Here is a 14,362-nt window from a genome sequence, read left to right as displayed (position 1 = left end):
ATAATGGGCCGAATTTCCCATTAGGCACGTGAGGCACCGGCCTAGGGGCGGCACTTGGATGCCTGTGATAGTACTGTCAGCCCAAAATGTACCAATAACTGCAAAATATCCACTGTACTGTACTATATTCCATCTTAAATAGAGTGTAAATGGATAGGACATGCAGATACTGCCCCTATAAACTGTCCTACTTAGTAAACATTATTGTTGTGCCTAGGGGCGCCCTCATCCCTAAATCCGCCCCTGGCTGTGTGCTTTGGGAATTAATAAGTAATTAAACCACTTTTCATACTATTCCGTACGTTCAGTTAGACAGAGCTGTTCCTAATGAAGATACATATACTATATATGTGTATTATTAGCATTAAAGCTGTGTAGTTTGCAATACTTGATTATGAAGAAAACCCCAGAAGATGGAACAAAGTGGTTGATGGGCTTCACTTGATAATCAAACCCCTTCTGCGTCATAGGAGCTGTACGAGGCTGGAGTAAAAAGGAAGGGAACAGATGTGGGCAAGTGGATTACAATCATGACTGAAAGAAGCATTCCCCACCTACAGAAAGGTAAGAGGTTCTTGTGAAATGACAGTTTTGTCATAGGAAAATATTAGAGTAAGTGTTGGAGGCACTGCCGTTTTAGACTATTAAAAAACAAACGTTCTGTTAAATTATTATGCCCTATTTATAAAATACAGACCTATTACTCAGTATTTTATGTCTAGGGGCATAATATGCAAATAAATTCCATACAATGGCTGGGAACAGGCAATAGTAGTAGTGGACAGTAACATTTTTACGGATTCAGTATGAAATCCCGGCGGTCGGGATCCCGCCGCCGGAATCCCGACCGCCGGAATCCAGACAAGGGGGGACGTGGATCGCCCCCCCTTGCGGGCTCGCTGCGCTCGCCACGCAGTGGGCCCGGTGCCTCGCAACGCTCGGCACGCTAATTTATTCTCCCTCCAGGGGTGTTGTGGACACCCACGGAGGGAGAAAGTGTCGGGATTTCGGCGGTCGGGATTCTGAACGCCGGGATCCCGACCGCCGGGATTTTAACTGCATCCCACTTTTACCATGTCAATATTGGGTTCATACGTTGATCCATGGATATATAAGGGTATATTCAGTGTCTTAGGTGATAGCTGTTAGCTCGCCGTCACCCCCCCTTCACTCACTGGTTCTTCTCAGCGAGGTGGAACCGGCGAGTGCGGCTGTAAAACGGCTAGGCTCGCTGCTATTTGCAGCGGACACACTGCATTTGCAGCGAACCTTGACGTTCTGGGGAATCGGGGGTTTCCCCTCAGAATCTTGCATATGGCGAGGGGGTTGAACAGTGAGGATGGTTTTTCCTCGCCAAAAAAGCCTTCCTCACCGTACAAACTCCCCTCACTGGGACCATTGAATACTGCCCATAGCCTAATTGGGTCAAGTACACATCCCAACATTAATACAGGTTCAGTATCCCTTACCCGAAATGCTCGGGACCATAGCATTTTGGATAAAGGATCATTTCATATTTGGGAATATTAATTATTAAACCACAGTTAGCCTATATTACATTAGGTATGTAGTGAGTATAAGGTTACATATGCATGTGCACTGTACTATCCATGTGGGATTAACATTAAGCTGACTGGTTACATGGACACCCATACATTATCAACTGAGGGTAGGTTGATATCTGATTCTTCTTCTTCATTACACTAAATGCCTTTTAAATAAACAGCATTTTTCCATATTATTCATTTATTTTATCATTAAACAGTACAGAGTTACTCCAGTGGAATACAGAAACTTTCTGTTTATTCCTGTAATAAATATCTAATCCACTTTTATGGTGTGATACAATATGTGCATAGAAAGGAATCTGTATCTGATTCACTATCGTCAAGGCAACCCTTTTATGCCTGTAGTCCCTGAGGAGAGCTTATAGGCCCCTACAGACAGCCCCCTCCATGCCCTGACCTGCCTTCCATGAGCTATGCAAGCTGCTGATCATTCATCAAACAGGAAAACCACAGTGTTACTTCAATATGCTTACCATAGACATGCCCAACTCCACCAAAACTAAAAATATTTTGGGTTAAAAGAACCTTAACAAAGGTAGAAATCTGATGCCACAGCATTATCAAGTTTCTAGAACTCTCAGAATATTAAATTAACAAATTCTAGAATGCCATCTTTACACGGTATATACTGTAACTAGATACTAGTCCGTTACTAGCTGCATTAAAACCTATAGCTGAACACTGAACTGAGACTTTCTCCAGCAGGACTAGTCTCCATGCTGCCCTGCCACAGTTTGGGCATTCCCGAATCGCAAAATATATGGCAGAGCATGCTGCAATGTATAGTTCCACAATATCTGGAGGGATGCTTGTTGATATGCCTGTACATGATGCTGCTTTCTCATGCCACCATTTTGTTAGCATGGGTTTGACTTGCTAAATAACCAGTGTGTTACTATTGCGGATTCCAATACTAAACATGGCTGTTTTTCATATCCAGTCTTTGAAAGGTACAAGAGTTACAGCCCATATGACATGCAGGAGAGCATCAAGAAGGAAGTGAAGGGGGACCTGGAAAATGCATTCCTCAATCTTGGTGAGTGTGATTAAATGTGACTTTGCTTAGAATATATATTCAGGTGTGGCGTGATATGGGCAGTCATGTTGACATTCATCATCTAGACCAGTGGTAGCCAACCCTAGCCCTCAAGAGCTACAAACAGTTCACATTTTCCAGACAACCTAGCTGCTGCACAGCTGCACTCATTAATCATTGACACATTTTAAAAGATACACAGATGGAGCTAATTAGCTCACTTGTGATTCGAATCTATGAGGAGACCTGCAAAACATGCACTGTTGGTAGCTCTCGAGGACTAGGGTTGGCTACCCCAGATCTAGACCATGTCCGCGTCGACCTATAGTCCTTGGTGGCCAAGCAGTCACTTAATTGCCCCTGACAGCTGCAGCAGCTTCCGGGTAGAGACGGTCATGTGACCCTAACTTTTGGGTCATAGCTTTGTCTCTCCAGCTGCCTGAGGAGCATTCCTCCACTAATCCTAATCCCTACACCTAACACTAACTCTGGTGCTGACCCTATGTTGACATTTCATTTTAAAATTCTGAGAATGTCAGCCTGTTGCCTGTTGACATTTTAAACTATTGACATTAATTATTTTGCATTAGGAATGACTACTGTCTACAGTATAGAAACTATATTGTGATGGGTCTCCGCAGCAACATCTGGGTATTTGTCACAAAAAAAATTACCCTGATGCTGTACTGTGCGCATGCAACACAATCGCCGCTGGAATTACCCTGATGCTGTACTGCACGTGCAACACCATCGCCGCTGGAATTACCCTGATGCTGTACTGCGCGTGCAACACCATCGCCGCTGGAACTCCCTCTGTTGTGACCCCCCCCCCCCCCCCCCACAGCTGGTATACTCACCAACCCCCTGGGATTGGCTCCTGTAGCTTTGTCGCTCTTTGGAGCTGCCTTCTCCTGGCGCCCCCGGTGCTGTAAAGTGACCAGCCGCTTTGCAGTGTCACTTTACTGCACCAGGAATCCCCAGACCCTGGGGAGGCAAGTGTGTTTTTATTTTTTTTTATTTACACTGTGATCAGCCACACATAGCGGATTAGTGGCCTGGTTCCTGCGCAGCTTTCTCTAAATATAAGCAGCGCTAGCGGTGCACAAGCCCAGATTTCGCACCTGAAGCTGGCGGGCGTTTTTAATCACAGGGCCAAAAGCATTTTTTTTTTTATAATCACGTTTCTCATTAGAAGTATGGGAAATGCAATCTGCTTTTTTGGAGCAGTTTTTCAAGAAAACTGCTCCAAGAGGCCTTTAGTACATTCAGGTGAAACTAAAATAATGTAAAATGGTGTGAAAACACCCCTTTCCACATTATGTTAGTAAAAATAATGTTAGTTAATGGGCCCCTTAAAAATATTTCTGTATATCAAAACTGCTAACGCCAGTGTTGTGACACATCTTCTCCCTTTTTGTGCACATTTATAAAAGTAAGAATCCAGCTTTAAGCCTCATGATTAATTGAATGTGTTGATTGCTGTTTTTATTCCAGTCCAGTGTATTGAGAACAAGCCACTGTATTTTGCTGAGCGGTTGTACGAATCCATGAAGGTAACATTTTGATAATAACTTATGCCTCTATCTCTATCTATCTCAAGTTTTTTTTTTCCCACTGTTGCCAATGGTATGTCCACCATTGAATGTGCCATTTATACAAAGCTCCAAAATATAGTCAATGGGTTTTTTTTTCTGATTCCCGTATTTCCCTGCCTTTTTATTTTTTTTATTTACTACAATTTTTTAACATTTTTCTATCTATAACTTTATTGTGGTTATACAGTATATATAGGTACTTGTCCAATAGTGAATTTTAATTTATTTCTATAAGGGCAAAGGAACAAAAGATAAAGTGTTAATCCGGAATATGGTCTCTCGAAGTGAAGTGGACATGCTAAAAATTAGAGCAGAGTTCAAGAAAAAATATGGCAAATCTCTGTCCTACTACATTGGGGTAAGTGTGTCATAATATCTGTCTTTTAGTCATCACAAAAGCATGGGGCATTACAGATGGGTCTTCCATAATTGCTGTTAAAGTCACATTATACAGCCATTCTAGTCATGCCTAGTCCTGAGCGCATATACTAAAGCTGAGCATCTCATACATTTTTCACCTGAAAATAAGTCTAAAGGTGGCCATACATCAGAAAGACCGGTCTTCCAATCATGATTGTGTCCAATTTCCCTTCAACTCCCCCAGCAGTCCTTGATGGTTTTGGATGCACAATGTACTCACAATCTGTTATACAATCCATCTGCTGCATGACTGTATGATTAAAGCTACATTTAAATAGGGGCTGGCCTACCGAAATTCCTATTTTTTAATTTACAGGTTGCAGGAATTACCAATCTGCTCACATCTGCTGTGTTATGCCATTATTAAATAGCCCAAATGCAGCAATCCTCTGAAAACTGTTTTCAGAGTAGTGACAGAATTGTGCAAAAGTGTCTGCATACAATCCATGTTACAATCCATTGAGATTGTATGATTTGGTGCAATGTCTTTCTGATGTATGGCCACCTTTACTCACATCACAAAGTGAATAAGATGCATTTTTGGGTGAAAAAAAAAAGACACTCCTCTTGACATCACATATTTGGTTTGTATGTTTATTTCATGTTTTATATAATTCAATAAAATACACTTGATGATATTATTATTTTTTTTTTTTTTTTTAAAGACTCCATACTGGCCAAGGTGCACAGGATTTGGGAGGCTTTTTAATTTTCTGTATCTTAAAAGTAATTATTACACCAGCAGCTCCCAAACTTTGTTGAATCATGGTACCATATAGAGTAGTATCAGGGTAGAACAGAGAAAGTCAGCAAAAATATTAAATGAATGAACTTATTCTTACCTGTTAAGGTGGCCATACACACACAGATTTATCTTCAGATCTCTCTGGTTGGAACAAAAACATGGTTATGGATAAGAGCAAATGACAGTTTACCATTTGCTTGGAAATGCTGAAAAACTGGCAAAAACTGTCACTCATCCATAACCAGGTTTTTGTTCCAACCAGGCAGATCTGAAGAGAAATCTTACTAGTGTATGAGCACCTTTAGCGTGTAGTCCAGTTCTGCTACAAAGGACATTGTTGCACTACTGTTTGTCCACAGTTGTGATTGGCAGACACTAGCACTGGTTGTATCTATCACTTTGAACATAAACAAATTGATTTGGTCCTTGACCAGTAACCTATGGCACCCTATGAGTGGCAACGTTACTGTGAGAAATACCCGCTAAAATGCATAGTCGGACTAGGAATCGCATAACTAAATTGATTCATATTCCTGGACCACGCCCTGGCATTTGTAGTGAATATTGTGCACATCTCTCACAGAAATGCTGGCACTCACAGCGTCAAAGCTGTAATCTTTTCTTGCTGCAATTGCGTGAAAACCTATAGTAAGGTCTGGTTCAACATCTCTAAAATATTGTTAATGCACTTTAGCAAGAGTACATATGGCGGCTTTAATAAACTTTTTGAGACTCTTCTACATTTTGTTTAAAAAATGGCTTCTCCTTAATTCCGGTTATTACTTTCTTCCACATTACAGCAAGACACAAAAGGGGATTATCAACGCGCCCTGCTAAACCTGTGTGCTGGCGATGACTGAGCCTCGTCTACATCATTCCTGCTGCCCGATGCCTTATTGCTTGTCCTGAACATGTCTGCAGAGCTCCCCAGCCTGTAATGTGTGACCTGCCTGCTTCCTCCCAGTTACTGACCAATACAACTTCCCAAATACAGATTGTTTTTGTGTAAATGGACTTGTGTGGTTATTTTCTATGATTGTCTAAACAACTGTAACACACCCTTTAGTCACTATTATACTTGTCTTTACCTTCACTGTTAGATATATATTTATGTACAACAATTTCATTATTTATTTCCCTCCCCCTTCAAACTCCTAGAAATAATACTCAAGTAAAGGTGCCCATACACGTTACAATTATTGTATACAATATCGCATCTCAGTTTTGCGATGAGATCTAGTACAAAAAGTATGTACTGCACATACTTTTTGTACTAGATCTCATCGCAAAACCGAGATGAGATGCAATATTGTATACAATAATTGTAACGTGTATGGGCACCTTTAGCCTGATAGAAAATAAGAAAATTCTGTTTAGCAAATAATTTCATTTATTTCAAGTATTCCATCTCCGATCAATAAGGGGCAGATTTATTAACAATAGATTTGTGAAAATAATTTTTTTTACATCCATTTAGTGGCACCTGAATGCATTAAATGCCTTTATGGAGCAGTTTTTAAGAAAAGCTGCTCCCTATACTTTAATTAGCATTTTTTTAAGTAACCAGATGGCATTTCCATTACTTATAATAGGAAATGCGACCTGGCCAAATGTACTAAAAACAAACAAAAAACCTGTAAAAAGACCCATAGTGAGCCGTGGTGGTATAGTCCTAGGTCTCATTGCAATATGCCTGTCTATGCAGAGCAGGTAGAGAAAGCTGTGTGGGGACTGCTATGTGTGTCTGATGCTTAAGGTGCCCTCGCACCCATTATGGGCTGGATTGCATCACAACGCATGCGATTTGCATGCAATAGCAGTACAAAAAGTATGTGCAGCACATACTTTTTGTACTGTGCGATGCAGCACGCATCACACCGCGCCGTGTATGGGCACCATTACACAAGCTGATCGCTGTGTAAACAAAATAAATTAAATAAAGAAAATTCATACCTACCCAGGGACCGGTGATGGTGCACGTGTGGGTTGCTGATCTTAGTTGCTCCCTGTTCACTTGTGACTGTAGAAATTAGTGCCCAGGCTTTGGATGTAGATTTGAACCACGTGACCAGTGGAACATGCCATGTGACCCACAACAGGATGGCAGCAAGGTCAGTGAAACGCCAATTGACTATCCAGGGCACCATCTATTCTTTCTAGTAAAGGGTGGCAAGCAAAGGCACACTTTGGGTGTACTGTTGGAAACATTCATACTCCTCATGGCTCATATGGTATGTCACCTCAGTCGAAACATCAACTGCAAGGGCTCTATATCGAACTTCTGGTTTTTGACCAGGATGTGACTTTAGGTGAGGGAGGAAGCTATTGGATGCTCTCACAGCGTTTTTTTTATCTGTACTTTACATAGGTGTAGGTTATGTTATTTCAGCTGAATTGTATGCTCGCCACAGACTTATATTCCCCTCCAGGTACATGATGGAAAAAGTAAAAAAAACAGGTGGTTCTAGCTGCAACCACATTAAACCCTTCTGTGACCCCCTGTGCAGTAACGTACACCACCGGTGTTCACAGGAGAAGCCCCGATGACCATCAGGAGCTCCGTTTACAGATACCCCGTGTACGTGAGTATTATCAGGGTGGAAGGGGGTTGCAAATGGCCAGGAAATGTCATCAGCACAAACTCAAGAAACCGAGCTTTCGCGCAAGCTCTGTCCCTGTATGCGATAATTAATACATCCGTGCTATGTAAGAAATCCCATTGCAGATTGACACAAGCTTCTAGTCGATATAGACATGGTTGACACAAATAAGGTCAACATGAGTCTGTCGGCACAGGCATCGTATAAGTGTACGGTGTTCATTTGCTGTACTTGGCACACCACTATCCAAGTGGACATAGAGTGGGAACATAATAAAGCATTAAAAAATAAAAATGTGAAAAAACACATGTCGACTTTTTGTCAGTCAACCTACTCACTGTTGGCCATTAGTGGTCTTTCTGGACATTGTCTACCAAGTGACCGCATACCCTTCATAGAACAGAATAGAAAGAGCTGGGAAATCAGTCTGGTACTTGTGTAGTTTCACGGCACCACCGCATGCACAGTCTGTGTCTGAAACTTGTCAGCCTGCCAGATGCTCTGTTTAACTGTGCGCGTGCCACTCTAGCTGTTCTCAGCGCAGCGCGTGGCTGCTTTCCTTATATAAGCTACATTATCAGCATAGCACTGGGCAGCAGCGCACGCTGCCCAGCGCTGACAGGTCACTGTGGTACTTGTAGTTCCACAGTGAAATAGGCAGTCCTGCTCACCGCTGACAACCCGTCAATTTAGCCGCTAAATCCAGACTCCTGCGCACCGCTGATAACCCGGCAATAAATCCAGACTCCCTGAACTGGACACCCCGGCAATTTAGACGTCTAAATCCAGACTCCCTGCAAACCGCTAAGATGGGTCATCTAAATGTAGACGCTAAAGTGTCTAAATTTAGTAGGGTCTAGGGGTACACTATTAAACCTGTTCACAATGACACTAGTCGACGTAACAGCTGTCGACCTTGTTAATTCCACTATCCACGCCAACCCGAAGTGTGGCGCGCTCGCGAGGGGCGGCGGTACGCGTCCTACGATCTTTTCATACCCCCACTATCCAAGTTGGCGTGGAGTTGATTTTATAAAGTGTGGCGAGCGGACGCGGATACCTTCACAGGTATCCGCATCCCCTCGCGGGCTTCATCGGTATCCGCGTGCCCTTGCCACACTTTATAAAATCAACTCCACGCCGACGTGGATAATGGGGGTATGAAAAGGTCGTAGGACGCGTACCGCCGCCACGGTTCGGGTTGGCGTGGATAGTGGAATTAACAAGGTCAACAGCTGTTACGTCGACTAGTGTCATTGTGAACAGGTTTAATAGTGTACCCCTAGACCCTTCTAAATTTAGACGCTTTAGCGTCTAAATTTAGATGCCCCCATCTTAGCAGCTTGCAGAGAGTCTGGATTTAGAAGACTAAATCTAGACGTCTAAATTGCCGGGGTGTCCAGTTCAGGGAGTCTGGACGCTTTAGCGGGTTGTCAGCGGTGCGCAGGACTGCCTATTTCACTGTGGAACTACAAGTACCACAGTGACCTGTCAGCGCTGGGCAGCGTGCGCTGCTGCAGCCAAGTGCTACGCTGATAACGTAGCTTACATAAGGAAAGCAGCCACGCGCTGCGCTGAGAACAGCTAGAGAGGCACGCGCACAGTAAACACAGAGTCTGGCAGACTGCCAAGTTTCAAAGTTTCACTGTGCGCGCGGTGGCGCCGTGAAACTACACAAGTACCATCAGTCTTGATAGATATCCGCTGAAGCCCCTGATCCAAGCAAACCTGCAAAGGTTGTGATGAATAAACCCTTGTTTGTGCAATTAGGATAACATGAGTCACCTAAAACTGATTTAGCACCCAATGGAGAGAGAAAAATAAGGAAAAACACATCCCAGTTGAAACAATCACCTGGCAGTCATCACATTTCCAAATAAGCTCAAGGATCCGCCATACAGACTTTACCAAAAGATAGCTTCATATTCAGCTGAGATGCCATGGGGTCAACGTCTGACATTCATCATTAGCCCAATATCATGCAGAAGATCTCCTGATGTGACAACCATTCCTACCAATGAACCATGTGATCCCCCAGGTATGCATAGAGTGCTATGTAGCACACAGGAGTTCACACATGCTTGCCTACCTGACCCTCTCTATGAGGGAGAAAATGCTCTGTTCCTGCACTTCCCTGGTAATGTACGATTGCCATCACCTGTGGTGAAACACCTTATCAATTACCTAGCTCCCCACAGGTGATGGCAATCATACATGTCCAACAACAGAGCATTTTCTCCCTGAAGGAGAGGGTCGGGTAGGCAACCATGAGTTAGCATAAACCTTGACCCACACTTTCTAACCCTGCCCCAGTACTCCCATTGTCTGGTTTTACAGTAGTGTGGGGGAAGTCTCCATGTATGTTATGAATTATGTCAATTCCAAGTGAATCCATCCAGTGCATATATTACATACATTATAACTTTAAGGTCTTTGTAAGATTACACCAGCTGATTGCTAGAAGATATTGCTTTTAGTATTTTTATTTTATGAAATTACCTGTGAAAGTGTATAGGTTATGCTGTTGCATAGACAACAGTAGTTTTCACTTGAAAGTCTTGGCTGTAGGAAACAGCTGTGATGACTTGTGTTCCTCATGAGGCCAGTATAGGATCCATAACCTTTGTGAACACCCAAGAGGCATGGAGAGTTAACTGGAAAGGTATAGTTCTAACTGCAAATCTGAGTAATGCACAATAAGCCTTTCAAATAAGGACATGAAGAGTCTGATTTCCAAAGGTATGAAACTCCTCTTTTTCATGAGTGGCTGAATCTTCTATCTTGAAATGGCTCCACATACAAGTGGTTGCTTAGCAATTTAATGTTCAGGCTTGGCATGACTCAAACTAGAAAAAACACCATAGTAGAAACCTAAACCTTGCTCTACATCTAGGGGCAAAACTATGATGCAGTCTCCTGGAAAAGGGTGGGTAAAAAAAAGGTCTACCCAAAATGTCATGCAGAGTGCTTGCCCTTGGTTTGAGGCTAGGACATCTGCCTACAGATGACTGGTGACAACAGTAGTGACCTATTCTTTGAACATAGAATGCCTCTAGAGATAAATGAAGGAACTGAAATTTATAATGACATTTTGGCTTACAAGCAGAAATTGGGATTTAATGGTTCTTAACATACATAGGGGGGAATTTACTAAGATGGAATGGGTACGAATACACCCATTCTATGTCAAATACAGTCATTCATGGTGTAATACTGTGTACACATGGGTGCAATCCAGCATGAGATTTTGACTATATAATCAAAATAACATGCAGATCGCACAGGTTTTTTACCTTGCACTCCCGTGACAGTACAAATCGAAACCCAGATAGACAGGGCTGCAATCACTATATAATGCAAATTGAATGTAGATAGTATGAATTGAATGTAAATAGTACAGAGTTAGCAAAGATTGGATACTTGTTTCCTAATAGGGCGCCCAATTTCAGTACGTACGGTACTGAAATCGCATTGCATTCTTTTTCATGGCTTTCAGTTATTCGTTAACACATGTCGTCATTACTGTAGCAGATGTATGATATTGCAGGTGTGAATGTGTTCCTAAAACAACACCACTATCCACACCACCCCAAAGCGTGGCAAGCGGCGGCGGAATGCGTCCTCCAACCATTTAATACCCCACTATCCACGTCGGCGTGGAGTTGATTTTATATAGTGCAGCGAGCCACCGAGCCAGAAAGGGTGTCAAGCGCAGTGGACTACATGTAAAGTTATCCACGTCCACTCGCCACACTAAATAAAATCAACTCCACGCCAACGTGGATAGTGGGGGTATGAAAAGGTCGGAGGACACGTTCCGCTTCGGGGTAGAAGTGACACAAAAAAATGCCATACGTGCTTTCAATAGCAAGCACCCACCACATCTCATAGTAAGCACACATCACATCTCATCGCATGGGTGCCTGTACAATGAAATATCGCATCGGATCGCACCCTGTCTATGGTGCCCTCTGATCCCATGCGATACTTCATTGTATAAGCACTCCTGTGCACTTAATATGGACATCGCATGGCACGGCACTATACATGCTGTGCGATCCGATTTCACTACAGAGAATAGCCCAGTATGCTAAATGCATACTGGGCGCCCTGCTAGGAAACAAGTACCAAAGATTCTATAGCAAGTCGAATCTTAAGTTGAATAGCAAGGGAATCTCACCGTGTGTATACACCATATGACTAATTTACTATCAATTTGCTAAATTCAGCTACAAATTCAGCAGAAAATACAAAAGAAAAAAAAATTATGTTTCCAGGCGTATTGGCTGAAGCCTGCATGGATCAGTCAGATCTGTACAGCCTCCTCTGTGGAAAAAGTAGAAAAATAAATAACTAAAAAGCATGGTTCCCCAAAGCTGGTTATAAAAAATATGGGGAACCCCTCATTTTTTGGTAAATCAGAACCGTTCCAAGAGCCCAGTGCTGATTCTAGAAATACAGGGGGACCCAAATAACGCTATAATTTCAGCCACAAGTGTGGTAGTCCCTACCACGGACATGATTGGTTTGTTAAAGTGTGAATGTCCAGTATATACAACATACGGGTGGGTGGGCTGCCCAAGGATAATTCCATCTTACGCCTCCTTTTCTTTGCATTATGCGCTCTTAGGATCAGCTTTATAAATTATGTTAAAAAAAATGTTCCAGTGCGTCACCCTCGTGTCCCTTAGCTTTGTCATGCAACTACCGCAACCTTTCAGCCTAAAAACATTATTGTGAGCTGCTCAGAATATACTGTAGGAAGAAGACAAAACAAAAAAAAATTCAACATTCTGTGGTGTTAGCTGTTTTTAGGATGTAAAATAAATAAAGATCCAAAACTCAAAAGGGTGGTTTTGACAAAACCAATCCAGATCCAAAACGTTTCAGGTGCGCTTCTCTAATTTAAAATGCATGCCATTGTGCGTTGAATCATCCTTTTAGATATACAGCAAGCCTGACCGGACGACCCTGGAAATGATACACAGGACCACATAATCACAGTGACACACTAAGCAAGGTGGCCACTCTACCATTCGAATCTGCGTTAGGACAATGCATCATCCATCTAATCACTTATTGTATACCCGGCTTTATAGTTCCTGTATTGGCTGTGGGAAGAACTGTAAGCATACAGTAGGTTAGTCCTATGAAGTGAGTTCTCCTACCTTAGTTTCAACCTGCAAACAAGTAGGTGCACCAGTACCTGTAGGCTTAAAATACAAGTTTTAGCCAAGCTTCTCATGACACATCTGCAAAAAAAAAAACTTGGGTACTTGTTTCTTATCACGGCCACAATCGCCGGCATCGTGTGCCTTAACTTTAAGGCACATGATGCGACGCGATGCCCACGATTTCCCCATAGGCTTCAATGTTAAAATATTTAACATTGAAGCCTATGCGATGGACCCGATTTGTCCATAGGCTTCAATGTTAAATTATTTTAACATTGAAACTGAGTCCATTTAACATAGTAAAAAATGGGAAAAGGCCGAATAAGGGCCATTTCTCATTGGCTATGGCCCCGTCATGTGTGTAAAAATTAATGGCCCCCCATTGTGGCCGCCACCTCCACGATTAACGCGAACCCGAAGCGCGGCGAGCGCAGCGAGCCCGCGAGGGGCGGCGGTGCGCGTCCTCCGACCTTTTCATTCCCTTACTATCCACGTCGGCGTGGAGTTGAGATTAGTGTGGCGAGCGCAGCGAGCCGACGCTGATACCTGTGAAGCCCGCGAGGGGACGCAGGGATCTGTGAAGGTATCAGCGTGCGCTCGCCACACTAATCTATTCTCAACTCCACGCCGACGTGGATAGTAGGGGAATGAAAAGGTCGGAGGACGCGCACCGCCACCGCTCGCCACGCTTCGGGTTCGCGTCAATCGTGGGGGGGGGGGCGGCCACAATGGGGGGCCATTATTTTTTACACACATGCCGGGGCCATACCCAATGAGAAATGGCCCATATTGGCCCTTTTACCATTTTTTACTATGTTAAATGGACTCAGTTTCAATGTTAAAAATATTTAACATTGAAGCCTATGGACACGATGTACCCGATTTCTCCATAGGCTTCAATGTTAAAATAATTTAACATTGAAGCCTATGGACACGATGTACCCGATTTCTCCATAGGCTTCAATGTTAAATTATTTTAACATTGAAGCCTATGGAGAAATCGGGTACATCGCGTCGGTCGCATCGTGTGCGTTTTGGTATGCACCCGACGCGACCGACACAATTTTTTCCGACACGACCACCACGATAGAAATCGTGGTGGCCGTGCTAGGAAACAAGTACCAAAACTTGCAAAGGAAATGAACTTAAGGACCCGATTCCCTCTTCTTATTAAAAAGACTCACACATATCACCAATGGAGCATGGAGTTCATCCTGCTAGGTT

General features: G+C 43.0%; 1 protein-coding gene across 4 annotated transcripts in view; it reads left to right on the top strand.

Annotated features, from left to right (window-relative positions):
• The window catches only part of ANXA2 (annexin A2), a 34,972-nt gene extending 28,598 nt beyond the window's left edge, over nucleotides 1-6,374 (top strand). For all 4 annotated transcript variants that reach the window (XM_083183641.1, XM_083183638.1, XM_083183639.1 and 1 more), the window contains exons 9-13: nucleotides 471-564; nucleotides 2,509-2,604; nucleotides 4,099-4,157; nucleotides 4,435-4,557; nucleotides 6,165-6,374. In XM_083183641.1, coding sequence (XP_083039767.1) covers nucleotides 471-564; nucleotides 2,509-2,604; nucleotides 4,099-4,157; nucleotides 4,435-4,557; nucleotides 6,165-6,224 — 432 coding nt within the window. In that variant the 3' untranslated portion in view covers nucleotides 6,225-6,374. The remainder of the gene's footprint in view (nucleotides 1-470; nucleotides 565-2,508; nucleotides 2,605-4,098; nucleotides 4,158-4,434; nucleotides 4,558-6,164) is intronic.
• Nucleotides 6,375-14,362: the final 7,988 nt, after the last annotated feature.

The sequence above is a fragment of the Crinia signifera genome, chromosome 4 (assembly GCF_055691185.1).
Source record: "Crinia signifera chromosome 4, ASM5569118v1, whole genome shotgun sequence".
NCBI classification, from domain to species: domain Eukaryota; kingdom Metazoa; phylum Chordata; class Amphibia; order Anura; family Myobatrachidae; genus Crinia; species Crinia signifera.
Note: the sequence above shows the minus strand (reverse complement) of the source record. Positions and strands in the feature narration are given on the sequence as shown.